Source organism: Panicum virgatum, chromosome 1K (assembly GCF_016808335.1).
Source record: "Panicum virgatum strain AP13 chromosome 1K, P.virgatum_v5, whole genome shotgun sequence".
In the NCBI taxonomy this organism is placed as follows: domain Eukaryota; kingdom Viridiplantae; phylum Streptophyta; class Magnoliopsida; order Poales; family Poaceae; genus Panicum; species Panicum virgatum.
In genome coordinates this window covers 49,968,645-49,990,082 of record NC_053136.1, presented here as the reverse complement: position 1 = coordinate 49,990,082, position 21,438 = coordinate 49,968,645, and the positions used below count along the sequence as shown (strand labels likewise).

The following is a 21,438-nucleotide window of genomic DNA, read 5'->3' as shown; positions in this document are numbered from 1 at the left end:
TCTTGTGCGGCCCGGATGCTCTGGATTCCCAAGGGCGTAAGTCAGCTCGTCCCTCTCTCTATCTGGCTGGAATGTTCCCTCGGCCGCTGCTTGTATGGCCTCCTGTAGTCTCTGGGCTGCTCGCTGGATGTTTGGCCCATAGATGCAGTCACCAGTCATTGGGTCCAAGCTTCCCCCGTGACCATAAAACCAGGTCCTTGACCTTTCAGGCCAGTTCATGGTCGCAGGTCGGATGCCTCTGTCAAGCAGATCCTGCTCCATCTTCTCCCATTTGGGTACTGCAAGCTTGTAGCCTCCTTGGCCTAGAGTGTGATGGTACACTTTCTTCGAGGCGTTGTCTTTGGCCTTCTGCACCTTTTGAAGCCCAAGCTCTGAAGACTTGTATTCCACAAATGCATCCCAGTGACCCCTGAGCTTTTCGAGCTCGCCGGTAAATACGGGTGTGGTCCCGGTCTTGATATATTTCTTCGTCAAAATTTTCTTGAATGATCGCAGTTGTTCGGCCATCTTACTCAGGGTCCAGCGCTTGCATATCTCTTCGGATTCAGCTGGAACCGTGAAGTTTTTCTTAAGCTCCTGCCAGCACCATTCTTTTTCTCTTTCGGGTACCGCATCCCGTTCCTCGCTTGGATTGGAAGCTTTCCAGAGCCTAAAGCTGATCGGGATGTGGTCCCTGACAATACATCCGGATTGTCTTATGAATTTTTTGGCGGCAGCTTCTGGAGCGATCGGTTCGCCATCTGGACCAACTTCCGTTATAATGAACCGCCCTTCCAGTTTTTTTGTTGGGCCTCGCTTCGTCTTTTTCTGCTGCGACGATGATCCAGACGGCTATAAAAAAACATTCATAGTATTCATATAGATTCAGATGAAAATATGATTGTCACTACAAATAAGTATAGTTTTGATATGTACATTAGCACTTTGTTCAGCAGCAGCGTCATCCTGAATAGATGGTGCCTCAATTCCATCACCGGACATATTCAAATATATGTCGGTATTGCTGCCATCATCAGCTTGTTCAGCGACATCTCCTTGACCTTCGCCAATCATATTCAACAGGAACTGTTCGTCTTCCGCGTCTGTGTGTCGCGGGTCCATCGTAACTAAAATATGAATACAAATAAAACCCTTAAAAATTATCTAAATAATCCACTCCAGAAATTTGCGGCTAGGGATAGGCGGAGGGCCGAGGGCCGAAGGCGAAGGGCTCAAAGCCGAGGGCCGGAGGCACACTGGGGCGAACGCGGAGCGGGGGGGGACGTGGGCTCAGGGCGAGCTATGAGCACAGCTCAGGCTCCTCATCCCATGCTGCAGAGAGCTTATCAACACTGTTTGGACCAGAAGCCCAGCCAGGCAATAATGTAAATGGACACATCAAGAATGAGATGAAAACAACTCGCCTTCTAGTCCGCTGAAGAAGGTGTTAATAGTAAGGTCATGTTTAGTTCTCAAAAATCTTTAAGATTCACCGTCACATCAAATTTTTAACACATGTATGAAGTATTAAATGGAGTTTAAAAAATAACTAATTGCATAGCTTAGCTGTAAATAACGAGATGAATCTTCTGAGCCTAATTAGTTCATGATTGGACACTAGTTACCAAATAAAAACGAAAATATTATAGTAGCCAAACCCAAAAAAAAATTGGAAACTAAACACGCCCTAAATTTTATAGATTTACATATATCTTTACAATATGAAAAAAATACACTCTAAAAACCTTTTTTTAGGAACTACACATTCATTTTTTTCTCTCCAACGTTTCTTTAATTTAGAAACTACACTCTCAGTATGTTTTAAGGGGTTGGTCCACTCGATAGAATCAGCTCAAACAATATATGAGAGGAGACCAACATTAAAAAGAAAATCTCAACAGAAAGCTCTTCTCTGCTTGTGTTATGATTTTCTCTTCTTTCTTTCCTCCCTTATTGATCCCTGCACGAATCTTTAAAAAAAACAAAATTGATCCTTGCACGCATAGTCGATAGATCAGTACCCTTGCTAAAATTCTAAACCTTCAGGAAGCAGATTTGTTTACAAAAATACATTCTTTGTGGGACAAAATACATATAATTAAAGCAATACTAATTATACTCTCTCCATGTCAAAATACATCACTATATTCATACTCAAATCAAACGAACTCCCGATCTGTAAAAGAACAGAAGAATACCCACGCACACAACAGGGCGGCGGCGCGGCGGCGTGCAGTGGAGGCCGCCGACGAGGGCGTGCGCGCGGAGTGGAGGCCGGGGGCGGCGCTCGCAGGGACGACGGCGCTCGGTGACGTGGGCTCGCGCGGCGGGGCTCTGGGCGGCGACGTCGACGCGGCGGTGCTCGGGGAGCTCGAGCGGTGGGGGGAGCAGGGGAACGGACGGCGGGAGGGAGGAAGGGCGAAGGAGGGAGGGAGCTAGGAAATATATGGGGGGGGCCTTTTGTCCCGGGTGAAGCCACCACCCGGGACAAAATGACCTTTTGTCCCGGGTGGTGGCTTCACCCGGGACAAAAGGCCCCCCCTTTTGTCCCGGGTGAATCCACCACCCGGGACAAAAGGACCTTTTGTCCCGGGTGGTGGATTCACCCGGGACAAAAGGGGTTTTTGGGCGGGCCGGGAAAATTCCCAGCCCGCGGCCCACCTTTAGTCCCGGGTGGATCTACCACCCGGGACAAAAGGGGCCCGTTTTCCCTCGTTCCCGCCTAATGTTATGTTTGTTTTTGTTTCTTTTAACTTCTCTTTTAAAATTGGCTTTCATTTGTTAATTCAGTTAATAAAATTATGATTCCAAAAATTATGGAACAAAATTTCTTATCTCTATATAAACTTGATACACGCAACAAAAATAATTAATTTTCATTCAAGTGATTGGGTCAATGAAATATCTAACTTTTTTGAAATCATATTTGTTATTTTGACCATGCAAAAATATATTAGGTGAATTTTTTTTTCAAACTGTTGCTTTTCGATAGAAAGTGGATTCTATCACGATATTAACATTTAAAAAGTGAATTTTAGATAAAATTAAGCAATTTCATGATATTAATGAGTAGTGTGTGTGAGTTTGAGAGATAGTGTGTGTTAGTGAGATTGTGTGTGTTAGTGAAAGAGTATAGTGTGTTAATGTGAATGTAATTTCATGAAATAAATAAAATTAGTTGAGTAATCCATTATTGAATGAAAATTATAATTGAGTCTAGTAATTAAGTGAAAAATATATAAAATAATATAAAGAACACATAAAATATAATTGTACAGTACATATATAATAAAAGTATTCGAATTGCGATTATGTTTTTATACAATAATATAAAATGATTCAAGTACATGAAGGATTAGCGGTAACAGACTTTCTCTTCACAAATGTCCCTTGATTATGATCACGGCGCAAGTATGGAGCATCATCATTGGCTAGCAGGATGCATGGATCAGCATTTACTTCGAAAGGTGGAATGGCAACAAAATTATTATATTTTTCTGAAAAGTCTGTCTTGTCCTCCACTCCAACGATGTTTCTCTTTCCTGATAGAACTATGTGTCGCTTAGGCTCATCCTTTTGCTTGTTGATCCCCTTCTTTGGCTTGCTGGACATGTCCTTAATGTAGAAAACCTGAGCGACATCCTGGGCTAGGACAAATGGCTCGTCTCTATACCCAAGATTGTTGAGATCAACTATTGTCATCCCATACTCATCTTTTGTTACCCCTCCTCCAGATAGCTTAACCCATTGGCAACGAAATAGAGGCACCTTGAAATTGGGACCGTAATCCAGCTCCCATATCTCTTCAATGTAGCCGTAATATGTGTCTTTTTTTCCATTATTGTCCGTGGCATCCATACGAACACCGCTGTTTTGGTTGGTACTCTTTTTATCTTGGGCTATCGTATAAAATGTGTTTCCATTTATCTCGTACCCTTGGTATGTTAAGATATTCCAAGATGGTCCCCTAGCCAATAAGAACAGTTGTTCACTTATATCCATGTTATGCATTAGATGCTTCCGCAACCAGCTACAGAAAGTGTTCATGTGCTCACGTGTAATCCATGCCTCAGACTTTTCCGGGAAATTGGAGAGCAGAATTTTCTTGTGTTCCTCGATATATGGGTCAACCAAGGATGATTGTTGAAGAACCGTATAATGCGCTTTCTTGAATGAGAAATCATCTGTGCAGACATAAGATTTCTTTCCTAATGTACCCTTTCCAGATAGTCTCCCCTCATATCGCGATTCAGGGACTCCAATCAGTTTAAGGTCATCAATAAAGTCAACACAAAAGTCAATGACCTCCTCAGTTCCGTAGGCACTGGCGATGCTTCCTTCTGGACGAGCTCTATTACGAACACATTTCTTGAGTACCCCCATGAACCTTTCGAATGGGAACATGTTGTGTAGAAATACTGGTCCGAGAATATCAATCTCTTTGACAAGGTGCACTAGAAGATGTGTCATGATGTTGAAGAAAGATGGTGGAAATATCAGCTCAAAGCCAACAAGACATTGCACCACATCGTTTTGCAGCTTTATCAAATTCTCCGGGTCAATTATCTTCTGAGAAACTGCGTTGAGGAAGGCACATATCTTCACGATGGTTAACCGGACGTTATCAGGCAGAATCCCCCGCAGCACAACCGGAAGAAGTTCGGTCATAAGCACATGGCAGTCATGGGACTTGAGATTTGTAAATTTCTTCTCTGCCAAATTTAAGATTCCTTTTATATTGGATGAGTATCCAGATGGAACCTTTATACTGCTCAAGCAGTCAAACATGGTTTCTTTCTCTTCCTTGCTAAGAGTATAGCTGGCAGGACTTAAGTATTGTCGTCCATTATCTCGCTGTTGTGGATGTAAGGCATCTCGTTCTTCCATACGTTGCAATTCTTGACGTGCTTCTACTGTATCTTTTGTCTTTCCGTACACTCCCAAGAATGCTATCAGGTTGACGCAAAAATTCTTCGTGAGGTGCATCACATCAATTGCATGACGAACATCTAAGACTTCCCAATATGGTAGCTCCCAAAATATAGATTTCTTCTTCCACATGGGCGCCATTCCATTTTCGTTCGGAACAGGTTGGCTACCAGATCCCTTTCCAAAAACAACTTCTAGATCTTTTACCATGTTGAAGACGTCTTTACCACTACGGTGCATCGGTTTTGTTCGGTGGTCCGCTTGGCCTTTGAAATGCTTGCCCTTCTTTCGTACCGCATGCCTGATGGGAAGAAACCGACGATGACCCATGTATACAACCTTCTTACAGTGAGTCAACCATATATTATCGGTATCATCTAAACAGTGTGTGCATGCTTTGTATCCCTTGTTCGAATGTCCTGACAAGTTACTAAGAGCAGGCCAGTCATTGATCGTTACGAACAGCAATGCTCGTAGGTTGAAGTTTTCCTGTTTGTATTCATCCCACATCCGTACACCTTCATCGCCCCAGAGCAATAAGAGTTCTTCGACCAATGGTCTTAGGTACACATCAATGTCATTTCCGGGCTGCTTTGGACCCGGGATAAGCACTGGCATCATGATGAACTTTCGTTTCATGCAGAGCCATGGTGGAAGATTGTACAGACAAAGAGTCACAGGCCAAGTGCTATGACCACTGCTCATCTCACCAAAAGGATTCATGCCATCCGTACTCAAACCGAACCTTATGTTTCTCGCATCCAAATCAAATTTAGGGTACGTTCTATCTATTTTTCTCCACTGCGACCCATCAGCGGGGTGTCTCAACATCGAGTCTTTCTTGCGTTCCTCTTTGTGCCATCGCATCAACTTAGCATTATCTTTATTTCTAAACAGACGCTTCAAACGTGGTATTATAGGCAAATACCACATGACCTTCGCAGGAACTCTCTTCCGGGGAGGCTCTCCCTCGACATCTCCAGGATCATCTTTTCTAATCTTGTAACGCAATGCACTGCATACGGGACATGCATCCAAATTCTCGTACTCGCCTCGGTAGAGGATGCAGTCGTTGGGGCATGCATGTATCTTTTGCACTTCCAGTCCCAAAGGGCAAACAAGTTGTTTGGCTTCATACGTTGTGGCAGGCAATTCATTGTCCTTAGGAAGCATTTTTTTTAACAAGTTTGAGTAATTCACCAAATCCCTTGTCGGATACACCATTTGTCGCCTTCCATTGCAGCAACTCCAAGGTGGTGCCAAGTTTCTTAAATCCATTTTGACAATCTGGGTACAACAACTTATGGTGGTCCTCTAACAACTTCTGGAACTTCAACCTCTCCGTTTCACTCTCACAGTCTGCCTGCACATTGTGCAATGCTTGCCCCAGATCGTCGCTGGGATCATTTTCTGCTACATCTACTTCGGGCTCTTCCATGGGAATATCGTCATCGAATGCACCGATTCCAGCATTCCCGGGAAAGTGGTCGTCAAAATCTTCTTCTTCATTGTCTTCCATGGTAACCCCCTGTTCTCCGTGCTTCGTCCAACAAACATACTTTTTCATGAAACCATTTGCGAAAATGAGGCTGTGGTCCAACAAACATACTTTTTCATGAAACCATTTGCGAAAATGTGGCTGTGTAGGATTCTTGAAGATGAGTAATCCTTGTTATTGTTGCAATGAACACACGGGCAGCACATAAAACCATTCTGCTTGTTTGCCTCAGCCACAGACAAAAAATAATGCAGGCCATCAATGAATTCTTTCGAACGTCGGTCAGCATTGTACATCCATTGCCGGTCCATCTGCATTTTAAATAAATCGATTTGAATTCTTTACACGTATCGAATAAATAAAATATATCAAACCTAAATTAAACTAAATGTAACATAACATGAATAATTAAAAGATATGCAATATCTATCATACATCTTGATTAATTAAAAGGGGTACTTAATCCATTACAGAACTTAACAAAGGAGTACTATACATGAAATTTAAAAATTCGGTCAACAACACATAGGTTTTCAACCGTCCTTGCGTTGGAACGCAGAATGTTCTAACGGATTTCTTGCTGGCGCAGAATAAGATGGCGGAGCTGAAACCTCCGAGTTTGGTGGTGACGAACCGTAACGCCGCAATAAATCCTCAAGATCAAACGGAGGTTCCTCGCCCCTTGCCATGCATTCTCTATATTCTTTTTCCAAATAACGGAGCGCTGCCCTATGAAAAGCACTAGGTTTTTTGGACCGACGACCTACTCGAGTTGTGCCCTTCTCTCCAGAAGGACAACGATCACCCCCACCGGCGCCACTCCCTCCAGCTGTTGAAGCCATATTTTACTGAAAAATACCTTTATTTTCCACAAAATTATAAATTCTTACCATTACAAAGCAAAAATTATTTACTATTACAATTACAATGATCAGATTAATAACTCTTGCAAATAACAATGAAATTATATAAAAAAAGACGAAATGTATCATTAATCCTCAAGAAATCTCTAATTAATTGAAAGAAATCTCTATAACTTCTAATTACTTTGACACCCTTCAGTTCCAGGAGTACACTCTTTTCAATATCCAGAAACCCTCTAGAAGAAAAATAAACCTTTATTTCTGAAAATGTATATGTCAGTAACCTCAACCCTGCGGTGATGACACTGCCTTTCGGGGGGACACGGTGCGGTACAAGGATGTCACCAATCGGCTAGTCGCAGCACCAACATTTACGATTAATAGGCACAGCACTTGGCACAGGCAGCATGCTCGTTCATATGCTCTCAGTACAACAACGGCATGCTGACTGCGTCAAATGCTGTCTTCTTATCAATCGGAAGTGCTGGTGATGCGACCAACCGATTTGCGACGTCCTTATAGCGCATCGTGTATCCCTGAAAGGTAGTGCCATCACCGTTGGATGGAGATTAACGACGTATACTTGTTTCGAAATAAAGATTTTTTTAGCTTCTAGATGGTTTCAATGTGAGCCTGATTAAATACATCACTAGAGTGTCAAAATAATCCATTCATAATACAAAAAATTCTATAATATACTCATTTCATTAATTCATTCACGAATAAAAAAATCAACTATCCACAATATGGTCATATATACAAGTACATCACATGAAGTATCTACACTCATTCTAAAAATTTCTACTATCCATATACTCATCTAAATCTAAAAGAAAATTACGCCTACATATGCAATCTAGCTAGCAAAATAATGTCCAAGAAATGAGCTAGCTACACATTTTCTCTATTTCTAAAGTATGAAATGAGCTATACAAGCCAAGGAAGAAGAGAAAAACAAGCCACAAACCTTTAGAGCAGATGGATGGACGGGGAATCAAAGATCTTCACAAATGTGGTGAAGAAATGAGCAAAACTCCTCTATCCCGAGCCAAGAACAGAGAAAACAAGTGAGCTGAATGGCTCGGGCGGGGGGGAGAGGGAAGGGGATAAGGGGCGCAAGGCCTTTTGTCCCGGTTGGAGGCACGAACCGGGACAAAAGGGGGGACTTTTGTCCCGGTTGGTGGTTCCAACCGGGACAAAAGGCTACGCGGGCCTTTTGTCCCGGTTGGAACCACCAACCGGGACAAAAGGCTCCCATTTTGTCCCGGTTGGTGTCTCCAACCGGGACAAAAGGCCCCCGTCCCCCCCGCTGGCCCGGCTAGCCGTTGGACCCGGGACAAAAGCCACCTATTGTCCCGGGCCCAAAGGCTGCCGGGACAAATGGCCAGGAACAAAGGCCTGTTTTGTAGTAGTGCTTCATGCCGGCCTGGCAGTGGCCCCGCACGGTGCAGACGAAGTAGTGCGTGCCCCTGCCGAGCCGCACCTTGTCGCGCCCGCTCCGCAGCACCCTGGCGCCCCTGGGCACCACGCAGCTCCGGTACGCCGCCGCGTTCACCACCGCCACGTCGTGCACCGCCCGGTTGTAGTTGAACACTGCGCGGGCGCGCACAGATCGTCAGTATACGCCATCACGTCGCGTAGCATAATAATAATACGGGAAGAACGAAGCAGCGATGCGCGGCGCGGAGGGGGACGCGCGCAGATCGATCGAGCATCTCGCGAACGCTTACCGAGCTGGTCGCCGGCGCGGAAGGTCCTGCCCTTGGCCCACCGGTCGACGTTGAACTTCCAGCCGCCGTAGTCGCCGACCATGTACGACTCCGCCGCCTCGGCGAGCGGCGCGCTCGTCGCCATCACGAGGAGGCCGATGACCAGGAGCGCCGCGGCGGCGAGGGCGCCGGCGCCGCTCGCACCGCCTCTTCCCCGAGCCATCATCTATCGCGCACGAGGCCGCAGTGAGCTCCTTTGTCGGTGACGAGGTGATCGAGTGATCAGATTGGTCGTATGCTCTGGCACATGAGCATTCAGGAGCTGTCACGCTCGCGGGTATTTGTAGGGCGTTTTTGCCCGCGGGCCGCGGCCGAGCTGGGAGCAGGTGGGGTGGGTCATGGGTGCGTGAAACCGGCGCCCCGGCAATGGCGCGGAGTGCTGGCGATGCATTGGCAGCCGCGCTAGACCTGGCTAGTCGGTGGGCGCGATCGATCGAGCTGAGAAACGAAACACAACAACAACAAAAAAAAAAGGCTCAGGCGCTGCTGAGCTTTCCGAGAAGTAAAATACTTGCTCGCAGAGCCGTGTCGCATGCGGCTGCCTGTGGTACGGGCACTCGACGCCTTCGGAATGAGCTGAAAAAAAATAGGTGGCGTCGCCAGCGAGTTCACGCGAGGATCTAGCAGCCTTGCGGGTTAGCTGAATCTGATCTGCCATTTCAGCCTTTAATAACATAATGTTCAGTTGATCTCATCGCATGTTTGCAGACCCCCCCCCCCCCCCCCCCAACCCACCCCGGGGAAGTGAGTTCTGCAGTCTCCATCTCTCGATGCAGCTACAAGTTCAGACGCAGATGCAGGCTTTGTCAGGGACCTAAAATGGCAGCGAAGTTCTCACTGCGGTGATGGGAATCCATCTTTTGAGCAAACTTGCCGTGCACGCGAAGTGTTATTATTGCTGCTTGCTCATGGTACCTTGAGCCAATGAATCAGGAATCCAGACGCGCTGTACCACCGGTAAACATATAGTAGTACTGCAGGCAGCTCCAGCATCTTCGCCATCGTTTACGTTCCGCTAGCAGTGACATGGCACGAAATTTATCGACGAAAACACTCAAATTGCGTGCGCATCGAGTCATCGACACGCCGCGTGTTTTCCTGTAACTGCCGCTGCTCTCGAGGGGGATCTTTGTCGAGTTGCCAGTGTCCCGTCCGCACATCATCGGCGTTCCGATGACTTTGTTAATCTCGATGATGAGATTTCGCTTGCTCTTTTTTTTTCCCATGACCCCGCCGTCCAACGTCAGGGAGGTCAACTAAACTACGGCTTGCTGTCTGCTGCGAGCGACAAATAATTATTGGGTGTGCTTGATCGCCTTTCGCTTCGAGATGTGGAGCGCGATACAGGGGCGCCGGCCGGCTGTCTCACCTGGACGTCGCTGTTATCTCCGATGGCCGGATGCGAGTGAATCGCGCCGCGCTACACGCACCTCTGCCTTCTCAAAGTACCAATTCTTTACTGAAGGTGATGCGAATCATGATCATGACGACAGCAGCAATTTTTTTAGTGGATGATCACAGCACCTCACACTGATACGCGCCCAGCAACAGGCAATTCAGGCAACCAAGAGGCCGGTTTCGTGGTGATTTATGTAGTGGGCCGTAGGCCCACATGCCTGCGCCGGCGTCGTAGGCTTGGGCCGTGCGGAGAAAAGTCCAGCTTCAGATGTTAGTAGTAGTGTGGAGAAAACGCCGCCAGTTACCCATTACCAGGCCCCGAAGCGGTTTGAGCCCTCGAGGGAGGTTGGCTATTTTTTCCAAAAAAAAAGGAAAATCATTTACCGCTACAGGTCCCAAAGTCGCCGCCAGAAGCCCAGAACCCTAAAACCTCCGCTCCGGCGATCGCCGCCGGGACGGCCGCCACCATGACGGGGTCGGTAACAGCCGTTTCTTTCTCTCTATCCCCATCCTTGGCAGAGTTATCCCGTCCAGGTGCTTCAGGATTCGGTTTGGTGGGGTGGTTTAGCGATGGGTTTCGGTGGGGGGCGTGAGGCGGAGCTGCGTTCCGTTGGTTAAATATACTTGCAGTCTTGGGAGTGCGATGCGCAAGTCTGTTGTTGCATCGCTTCATTCTAGAATGTTTGGATTGTGGTGAGGTGTCAGGATTCTTAGAGATTTGATGGTTATGTGGTGTTCAATGGTGGTGATGGTGATGGTTTGATCACTGGTCGTGTTAAAATATGGAGACGGAATAGGGGTTCGGAGAGAATAAATAGAAGATTTAGCTTCGCTGTTGCCAGGAGGAGAAATGCAGGTTTTAATAACAATCTCTTGTAGAATCCAATTTGACTCTGTTGCCATCGAACTGTACATGCTGTGTTGCTATCTGCCTATCTTGGCTTTGGTTGGGGCTTGGAGTAATGCTGTAATGGTGATGCCGAAGATTGTGGCCTGTTTCTTTTTACCCTAGGAAACCTGAGGGATTGGATTACCTCTGCCATATGCAGGGTGGCCTATGTGATTCCATTTTAGCTTCAGCTGAGCAGTCTGAAATTCACTTTGTTCATTGCTCATATCATATGCTAGTGTCCTCACTTGCAAACCAGAGTCACATTGGAACTTATGCACTAGTCGCTTAGGTGCATGGATGTTGTTTGGAATTTTGGCAAGATGATTCTTGATTTATCTTTATGCGAGTCCAGTTATATTTGTATGCATTCTGAACTGCTCGGGCTTTTCTTTTGGTGTTGATATACGATGCTGGCTTCATCATATATTAAATTGTTGAGCCTTTGTGTTGCCTGTACTACCTTTTCAGGCTTCAAACATGGTCTTTCCAGTTGAATGTATAAAATTTTATACACAGTGGATCTAATGAATGATGTGTTGCTGTTTGGGTGTATCTCACTTAAACATATATGTTTGTTGTAGGCCTTCATGGTTGATTGACTACAAAAGAATGGCTTCAAAAATAAAAAATGCTTCTGCACCTACACACCATACCACACATACCTGGAAGAGCAACCCGACTAAGGAATGCCCAAAATGCAACTACATTATCGACAACAGTGATGTAAGAATCTTACATTTCTGATATATGTAAGTAGACTTAGATTCAGTATCTCATAACCTCTGTTGCATTTGACATATCTAAAGTTTTCCTCCCTCATTAAATCCAAATTTCCCAATGTTCAATAGATCTCCCTTTGCTCCAAGGAATGTCCAATTTGGACACTTGCTTTAAGACTCGGCATTAAACCCCCTGAAATTTGTTAAGTAGAGCTATTTTCACCTTGATGGTATTGGTATTGTTTACTAATTACATTTCCATAATATAATCATGCTTGCGAAGCCAACTTTGGCTATCTGCTATATTTGTTAGAGTATATTAGGCAACTCCGGATATAGTTAGTTTAGGATTGATTGTAATCCCGGAATAACCTTCCTTATCTCTAGGAGAGGCTACTTGTCCTCCAAGCCATGTACTCCTATATATACCACCCAATGGGCTCAATACAATACATCGACCACATTATACGCATCCTACTTTCCTACATGGTATCACGAGTTAGGGTTTCGACCTAGGCTTTTGCTTCCGCAGCCGCCGCCGCGCCGCCCCCGGGGAGATCGATCTCCGCCGGGGGCAGCGCCCTCGTAGGATGCCCGGTGGATCAGATCTGCCGTGCCTGTTGTCGTCAAGCACAACAAGATGGACCTACCTGCTGTGGTGATTCGATCTCGTCGGCTGCCTCGTCGCCTCTTCCCTGTCGTCTCCTCCCATGCGCAGCCGCCCCTCCCTCCTCCTGCGCCTCCCCTACCGCTGCTTGGTGCGCGACCACAGCTGCAGAGGAAGCACGAGGGGCGCCTTGCTGCTGCGTGTTGGAGTCACTAGGGTCGGGCGGGGCTGCTGTGGCAGAACCGCCCGAATTAATCCGGCTCAAGTGCGCTAACCATTACCTTAAAGGCCATATGAGTTAACACGCACTTCAAATGGAGTAATCCGGCAGCGCTGTCGGGTAAAGTCCCGATAAAACCACCTACGCTTTGATCGAATCCAAAGCTTGCACAAAACTCACACGAAGGCGAGTCCAGAGATTACAACATTCTAAAATTTATTACATCACAAAGTACATCATAAATTTATTACAAACTGAGTTTAAAATTCAGAAAATACTTTTGAACATAAAAGAGATCATCAGAGTTCATTATTGCAGCGGAAAATAAAAACGATAGACTAGCATCGAAGCAAGATGTCACGATGAAGCCCGTACATGACATCAACCATAACCCCGAAGATAACACCTGAAAATAAAGCCACAAGCAGGGCTGAATATACTAATACTCAGTAAGACTTACACGTCAACGGATATAACTTAGTCCACTTAACTAGACATGCAAGGTTTTTTTTGGCTGGAGGGGTTTGTTTTGCCGAAAAGCAACTAATAGTAGATCCTTACTTTCAGATTTTTAGCTTTCATAATTCTAGTTTAATTAACCATTCTAGATGAGCATCTATCTCTAATCATCCATGTTGGAAAACAATTAATCATCCATCAATATTCAGCATCATCATCATCTTCCACTTGTTACTCTATGTGGCAAAAGTGTTAAGCAGTCTCATTTTCCGTGAGCGGCGGAACGATTCGAATCGAGTTTATTAACCTTGCAAGGCAGACCTAACACACACGTATGGGGAACGAAGTTACCCACGTAACATTTCCCCTTTCTTCTCGTTTCGCGAGACAGGCCCACTGCCCTCGACTACAAGTACGACGACTCCGCACCCGCTGACGGTGGGGTTGTATGTCCCACGCCACGGTCCAATCAGGTAATTTGCTTACCGATTACCATATTCTCGGCATGTGGTTAGTACATTCAAACGCTTAACAAAGCTACCACACACTCCGGCCTTAGTATAATTTCACTAAACGACGGGGTCTCAACCATAAATACCATCCCATGACCCCGCCTGTAAATCTTATGATTGCAATATGTGATAAAACAGTCAGATCCTATAATCTCGCGAGTAGCAGGAAACTACTCGATTTTTACCGGTCCTAGTTAGCAGAGCATCTAGTCGAGCTTAACCCCTAGTATTCACAACATGGGTACCTAGGATCATGCATATATGGTTTCAATCAACTCCTGAAAACTTAAATGTACATATAAATAAATTACAACATAGATTGCATATAATTGAAAATAATAGGAATAAGATGCACCGGGGCTTGCCTTTCTAGGCAAAAATTAGCCTTGGGCTCTTCCGAACATTGGTTCGGGTCTTCGGCAACTTAGTTAGATTATCTTGAGCTGCATGTAGTTCATTCTTGGACTTGGCACCAACTCGTTTGTTCCGTCGATGAGAGTAGTCGCGTCTATATGAATGCAAAGTGTTCATTGTTACTTAGATGACAACAAATTACATATCTTTCCTTCACTATAGAGTTGTAGCACAAGTTTTATTATGAAAACTTTTCATTACATTTTCTTGGACAATAGTTTATAGAGTAGTAATTAACTTGACTTAAACTCATTAAGCAGGGTTTGCTGTTTTTCCATTTAATCAATATGCAGAAAATTCATTTTTCTTAACTAACACTAGAAGAACAAAGTGATACTTATAACTAGAGTTATACATGATTTCTGATGTTGAAATTTTTACACAAGGTATAACTCTGAGTGTTCTGATTACTGTATAAATTTCAGCTAATTTTATGCAACAGATTAAACACGAAAAATAAAATAAACAGCTACTGCTAGAACAAAGATCCATTTATACAGAATTAACCATGCCATTATTGGTGCTCAAACTTTTACTGAGTAATCCTAATATGATATCTAGCATGCTGTAAATTATTCACATTTTTCCTATGCAAATTCCAGAGGCTATAAATTATACAAACTAAAGCTATATTTAACAAGATCTAATTATCCAGAGTGTTCCATGATGTTTATGAGTTCCAAACTTTTATCAGAACCTATTCTAAACATGGTAATGCTTCAGTAAAAATTTCAGAATTTTCTGAGTGCTAGAACTATTTATCTTGAATTAGTGCTATTATTCATGGATTAAACCAAGAGCTAGTGAAACATATAGTTACAATGGGTTGCTGGTCATGAAACTTTTATGTGATACTCTACTCAGTGATGTAAGCCTACCATCCAAAAAATCATCCTTAGTTCATGTGTGGAACTTCTAGAACAATTAAGTCTCATTTTATCTAGTTTTAAATCCAGAGCTAGAAATATTCAGAATCTGCTCATGGCCATGTTGACAAAGTTGTAGATTTCATTTCAAGGATTCCAGAACAGTTGAGTTTGCATTTTTACGATTTTTCTACGAATTGTTATTGATTTTACAAGTTCACAGCTAGATATTCATGTATATTTTGCCGTTTCACCCCTGGAATCAAGTTTCTAAATTACAAAGGGGTCCTTGGTCGGGATCTGGGAACAGAGGCAGTGGTTTCCGGCCAGTTTCTGGCGATCTCACTTGCCGGTGGCGAGGTGCAAGTGGGGGAAAAGGGAGAGGGGTTCAAGACGCACCTGCTGGTGGTCTCGGTTGGGGCGAGGTGGACGGGAGGTGGGTCGCCGGCGATGGACTGGGGCGGCGGCCATGGAAGCTCGGCGCGGCGGCGCTCCGGTGAGGTAGGGGTAAGGTGGCTGGGCTCTATACGTTCGTTGGGAGGTGAGGAAGGCCACTGGGGTGCTAATTTGGGCGGAGGAGGGCATATGAGGCGGCGCCACGGGGAGCAGGGGCTCGCCGGCGTTCAGGCAGGGCCGACGGCCATGGCGGCGGCAATGGAGGTCCGGTGAGGGCTCGGGCGTGTAGGGAGCTCGGATGGGCCCTTTTATAGGTGAGGGCGAGAGAGGGAGGGCGAGCTGGGGAAGGCCGGTCGAGGGGAGGGCGCGGTCAGGAATGGCGACGACGTCCGCGGCGTTGCAGCTGGCAGGGGCGCGTGGCGAGCTCGGGGTGGTGCCAGGGAGGGCGGTTTCGGGGAAAACCGGGGGCGTGGAGGCGGGTTCGGCCAAGGGCGTGGCGCGTGGCCGGCCAGGTGTCGACGCCGGCGTATGGCGCCGTCATGGCGAGAAACAGAGAGACGAGGGAGGAGAGAAATGGTGGTGATGCCAGTTTTGTAAATAAAACGAAGTCCAAAGTCCTGTTTGTAAACTCAGTTTTTCTTCTTCCTGTCCTCAAATGAAAAACTTTTGAATACCTTTTTTGTTCAAAATTTCAAGATCTACAACTTTTGTTTCAGGCACTTTTTCATTTGAGCAACGGATTTGAAGTTATTTTATTTCTTTGTAAATGTACACATACATATGCATATACATATATACATATATACAAATGCTTGCAAAAATAATTTTGATGCTTTTGTTAAATTTTTCTTGGTCCTTTGTGCACAATATTAGTTGCTAGTCTTTGTTTAGCCAAATTTAAAACTTGGGGTGTCACAGCTGCCGCGCCGCCGGTTGCCGACGGCGCCCTCCGTTGAGATCCATCGCCGGGACGGGCTGCGCGGGTCACCCTCGCCCCCCCTGGCCTCCACCGCGTCGCTTCGCCGCTGTTGGCGGGTCGCGCCGCTGTGGGGGCGCCACCCCATCTCGCTGCCCCCTTCTGCTCACCGCCGGTCACTCCTGATCCGTCAGTGCACCGACGCTCCCCCTCACCACCGGCGCCCTACTGCTAGGTCCTTCCAACATGAGTGCGGGCCCCACGTCGAGGGCGGGCGGGTGCGCCACCTTCGGGAGGGACGGCCTCTCCTCTCCCCGATTGATTTTTCTCTCTGTCCGGGGGAAGGAGATAAGGGAGGGGGAGGGAGCAGTGCTAGGGGAACCCGAGATTGTACCCCAAGGTTCATCTGTTGCTGTTTTTTTTCTTTTCCGATCTAAGATCGGTTTGCGTCGCCCTGCCGTTCGTCGCCGTTCATCGTCGACACTCCCGAAGAACGAGGTCGTTGCTGCGCCCTCTAGGCTGCAGCAACGACGTTCGTTATCAAGCCACACTACCGGTGTCGTCGCCTTTTCAGGCGGTGGCGCCACTCGCCACCGGTCTTCGTCAGGCAGGCGCTCGATCCGCCTTCGCGCCTCCAGTCGTTCTCGCGCGGACATCGCCGTCGATTTTCCTGAAGGAAGACGTCGTCGCCACCCCTGATCTGAGCGCGACACTTGCTGCAACCTGCGCCGTCGCCACCCCTACCCTGAGTGTGACCTAAGTCGCAAACTGCGCCTTCTACCATCGTCATCCGCCGCACTGTCTTGTTGCTGTCTCCTGCAAGAAGCTGCTGAGTTTGTGTCCTCGAGCACCTCGACGATGCTTCGACCCGCGCCCCCTCCACGGCTTCGACCACGTCCACCTCGACTTCGGTTACTACGGCACTAAAGGGCTATCATCTGCATGAGTCTCCAGTCAAAGCTTTCGCACCGGCGTTCTGACTGCAGGGGGGATACGTCTCCATTGTTTTCCAGTCTGACCGTTCGTGTTGCTACCGCTACGACTACGGGGGGATATTAGAGTATAATAGGCAACTCCGGATATGGTTAGTTTAGAATTGATTGTAATTCCGGGATAACCTTCTTTATCTCTAGGAGAGGCTAGTTGCCCTCCAAGCCATGTACTCCTATATATACCGCCCAAGGGGCTCAATGCAATACATCGACCACATTATACGCATCCTACTCTCCTACAATATTGAAGCCTGAATCTATTAAATATTGCAATGCTATTTTTTTTATAATCTGGAGGTTAATCATATGTAAGCAGGATTACATTGTTCAGCATTGCAATTTTGAATTTATTATCCTGATGGCATAGTTGTATGTGGTTTATGCTGTAGGTTGTTGATGAGTGGCCTGGTTTGCCAAAAGGCGTGAAATTTGATCCATCAGACCAGGAATTGCTGTGGCATTTGCTAGCGAAAATTGGGAAAGTGGGTGTCAAACCTCATCCATTTATCGATGAATTTATTCCCACTATTGATTCAAATGAAGGCTTATGCTGTACTCATCCGCAGAAACTCCCAGGTAAGCAAACACACTCACTCACGGAGATTATCTAGTAAATGTCTTGTGTGGCGAAGGTGGTTACTTTTTGTTCCCAACATTTTTACCTCCTTGCTTTCAGTGTATCTTCTCTCTTTCTTAGTATCTTTGCATTACCACTCTTCAAGTTCTTCTCCAGTGTGCCTGTAGTAGACTAGTAGCCTATACCATGTTATATTGCCTTTTTCTTTTCAAAACTGGGGTAGATGCTCTGCCGTCTCATTTAAACATGACCTCACTGCTCAATGTTTTAATTGGGAGAAAGGATAGAACATACCATTTCCATGACTACTATTTTCACTCTTACCTGCTGTTGCTGTGGCTCATAGCCCTGAAATCATGTCCACTTGCCAAAGGAGTAATTTGACAACAGATATGCCTTCATGTTTTTTTGACTGGATAACCATGTTGCTTCAGGAGTTAAGCAGGATGGAAGTGTATCACACTTCTTCCACAGAACATTTAAGGCCTACACCACTGGGACTAAGAAGCGTCGGAAGATAAATACCGACGAGCTTGGTGAGGTTCGTTGGAACAAGACTGGCAAGACGAAAGCAGTAGTAATAGGTGGAACACACCTTGGTTGCAAGAAAATAATGGTTATGTATGCGAGCAATGTAAAGGGTGGGAAGCAAGAAAAGACTAATTGGGTGATGCACCAATACCACGTTGGCACTGGGGAAGATGAGAAGGACAGTGAATTTGTTGTCTCTAAATTATTCTATCAGCAGCAACCTAAGGCCGGGGAGAAGATTTCAGAGGACATGGGTGATCATATGGAACCTGTATATGCTGTAGTAGATTTGGCTGATTGTCCTCCATTGATGGACTTATCGTCTTTGCCCTTGGAAGAGGACAATAGTAATCAAGAAGCTGTTCAGAAGTCTGAACATAACTTTGATCAGGTACCATGCATCAACATTTGTCTTGAATATATGTAGTCAACTCTGTCGATACACTTTAGGACCTTTAATGTGGTGCCATTTGCAATATTAATTCGTAACAGAAATGCTTTTGCCATAAAAGAGCTCTTTTTCTGAACTATTATGCAGGCAAATAGTCATTGTGAAGTAAAGGCCAAAGAAGACATTAACCATCCTGCATCTGAAAAGGCTGAAGATGAAGATAGACACCCTTCACAGGATCCAAATTGGTGGGAGGGCGAATCCCAGTTTATGTTGAACTCTCAGCAACTGGCAGAATGCATGTCAATTTGTGATGAGTTCCTTCAGAGTCAGAATTCATCTGGCAGTGGAGATGAGCCTGGTAAGAGCAGACCTTGCCTTGCTGAATATGCCCAGCTGCCTGCAGATGACTTGAAAAAAGATCTTGAAGAATGCCAGAAGCTGGACGTCTCAAATGACACAAACCTAGAACTTGAATGCACTCCTGAGTTTCGACTTAGCCAACTGGTAAGTTTAGCTGCTGTCCATCACATGCATTTTCTGTTTATCATTCGAGTTATCTTGTGCTAACAACCTGCTTGAACTTTCATAGGATTGCTATGCTACAACGTGGATTGAAGGGAAAATCTAGAAATGGTTAAAGTGAGGAGGCACCACTGTTGCGAGGCGACAGAACGCACGCATCATTTTGTAGTAGCTGTTCATTTAGTATTTAACTACTGTAATTGCTGTGTGTGAACTGAAAGTCTGGATACTTGTTTTCTAATTGACCCACTTGACAATATATGTGGGGCTCGCTGAGTTGTAAAATATAGTAAAGAACTCTTGACCCCTTGGTTTGTATTGTTCGCCAAAACCAAATGCCATGCTCTCCATAGCCCAGTCCCGTTTCTTGTGTATAAGCTGCATGCAGCTGAGAACACACGGGGCATTTCGCGGATAGAGATGGGAAGGAGACCCCGCGGTGTAGAGAACCTGTGCACCAATCCAACCCAGGACGGCGCGACTAATCGGACGCGTCGCCTGGTGCCAGTAGATCCAACTTTCCAACCTCCGATCTATGAGTTGTTATAGCAACCTCCAGAGTGCAGACTAGGAGTCTGATCCATCAAGTACGATGAAGGAACCAGTCAGACACGTCGCCTGGTATCCGTAAAAGAAGAAATAGGCGTTTTGGTCCTCAGCTAAAGGGCACTTCAACACATATGAGAGACGACGAGCTGGGATCACTCCATTCATTTGCATTCTGCCAGCAGTATTTTTCTCTCACACCAACCCAGCACCAGCACCAGCTAGCCAGCGGTACTTTTCTCTCACAACAAATCAGCACCAACCACCAGCCACAGCCAGCCGAACACAGTATAGCGGATCTGTTGTGTTCTATTTTTGATTAATTATAGTGACACAATGATAAAAATTGAGTATGGGATGAAGGAGCCAAAGACAAAAAATAACTTTTTAAATCGGTCTCATATTAGCATGGTGAGCCATATCAGCATAAAGGACGAGTTTGGCCAAAAAATAAAAGTTTAGAAACTAGATTGGCCGATCTGAAAGTTGAGAGACTAATTTGACTCTCAGGACAAAACTTTAGGGATCAAGAAATCTATTTTACCCTCATAAAAGTACCTCTTTTGCGGCTTTGCCTGCTCATAATTTTGAGCCGTTCTAAAAGCATCTTCCTGTACTTTACAGAATCACCGTTCGGACGGTGGCCTAACAATTTTTGAGCAACAATTCTATAGAGACAACAAGTATATAAAATCACAAAATCGTGCCGCACCTACCTAGTGGTTCTCACCGAAGGCCTTTTGCACGAAAAACGGCTTTAGTTATCCTTGGATTCCATCTCTATAATGTTAAATACACTATTAAGAGTGCACAACAAATTTATGGTGAATTTAGGCCTTGTTTAGTTTCCAAAAAAATTTCTATCGAATCTTTGAACACATGCATGGAGCATTAAATATAATTAAAAATAACTAATTACACAATATAACTACTTTTATACAAGATGAATCTTTTAATCTTTATTAGTTTATGATTGAACATTAATTGTTAAATAACAACGAAATGTGCTACAATGCCAAAATTCAAACTTTTTCGCGAACTAAACACAGCTTAACAAAACTAGTTTGATGTTATATATGCTGTAGATTTTTATAGATTCATTAATTAAAGTTAGAAAAAAAATATGATTTATGATGAATCCAAAATAACTTACTTAGTAGTTGTATATTTGAGAATGGCGGCAGTATTATTGTATTAAGCATGTAGATCTTCTTAAAGCTCTTTTAGTGGATTGCATTTGACGGCGACCAAAAAATGTGACGGCGACCAAATATCACGAGAGGGAGGGCCATGCAGAGTGCAGACATCCGGCGCGTATCATTGGACCACTAAGCGCAGAAAATTCGAAAACCAGGTACAAGTTCTAGAACTTTCGAGGTTCGCAGGCCACTCTGCCAATTACGCAACTACTAGTTTAGTCACAACAGGGAGTCGGGGGG

At 45.3% G+C, this 21,438-nt stretch overlaps 2 protein-coding genes across 2 annotated transcripts; one reads left to right on the top strand and one right to left on the bottom strand.

Moving 5' to 3' along the window:
* Positions 1-1,279: 1,279 nt before the first annotated feature.
* On the bottom strand, positions 1,280-9,315 carry LOC120656150 (basic blue protein-like). Its single transcript, XM_039934178.1, has 3 exons — positions 9,000-9,315; positions 8,685-8,862; positions 1,280-1,331 (listed from the first exon to the last, which is right to left on the bottom strand). Exons 1-3 carry the CDS (start codon positions 9,202-9,204, stop codon positions 1,280-1,282), a joined length of 435 nt encoding a protein of 144 aa, XP_039790112.1. The 5' UTR covers positions 9,205-9,315.
* A 1,449-nt stretch (positions 9,316-10,764) lies between these two features.
* On the top strand, positions 10,765-19,757 carry LOC120640838 (SUPPRESSOR OF GAMMA RESPONSE 1-like). Its single transcript, XM_039916755.1, has 6 exons — positions 10,765-10,911; positions 11,910-12,051; positions 17,819-18,005; positions 18,441-18,928; positions 19,076-19,435; positions 19,521-19,757. Exons 1-6 carry the CDS (start codon positions 10,904-10,906, stop codon positions 19,557-19,559), a joined length of 1,224 nt encoding a protein of 407 aa, XP_039772689.1. The 5' UTR covers positions 10,765-10,903; the 3' UTR covers positions 19,560-19,757.
* Positions 19,758-21,438: the final 1,681 nt, after the last annotated feature.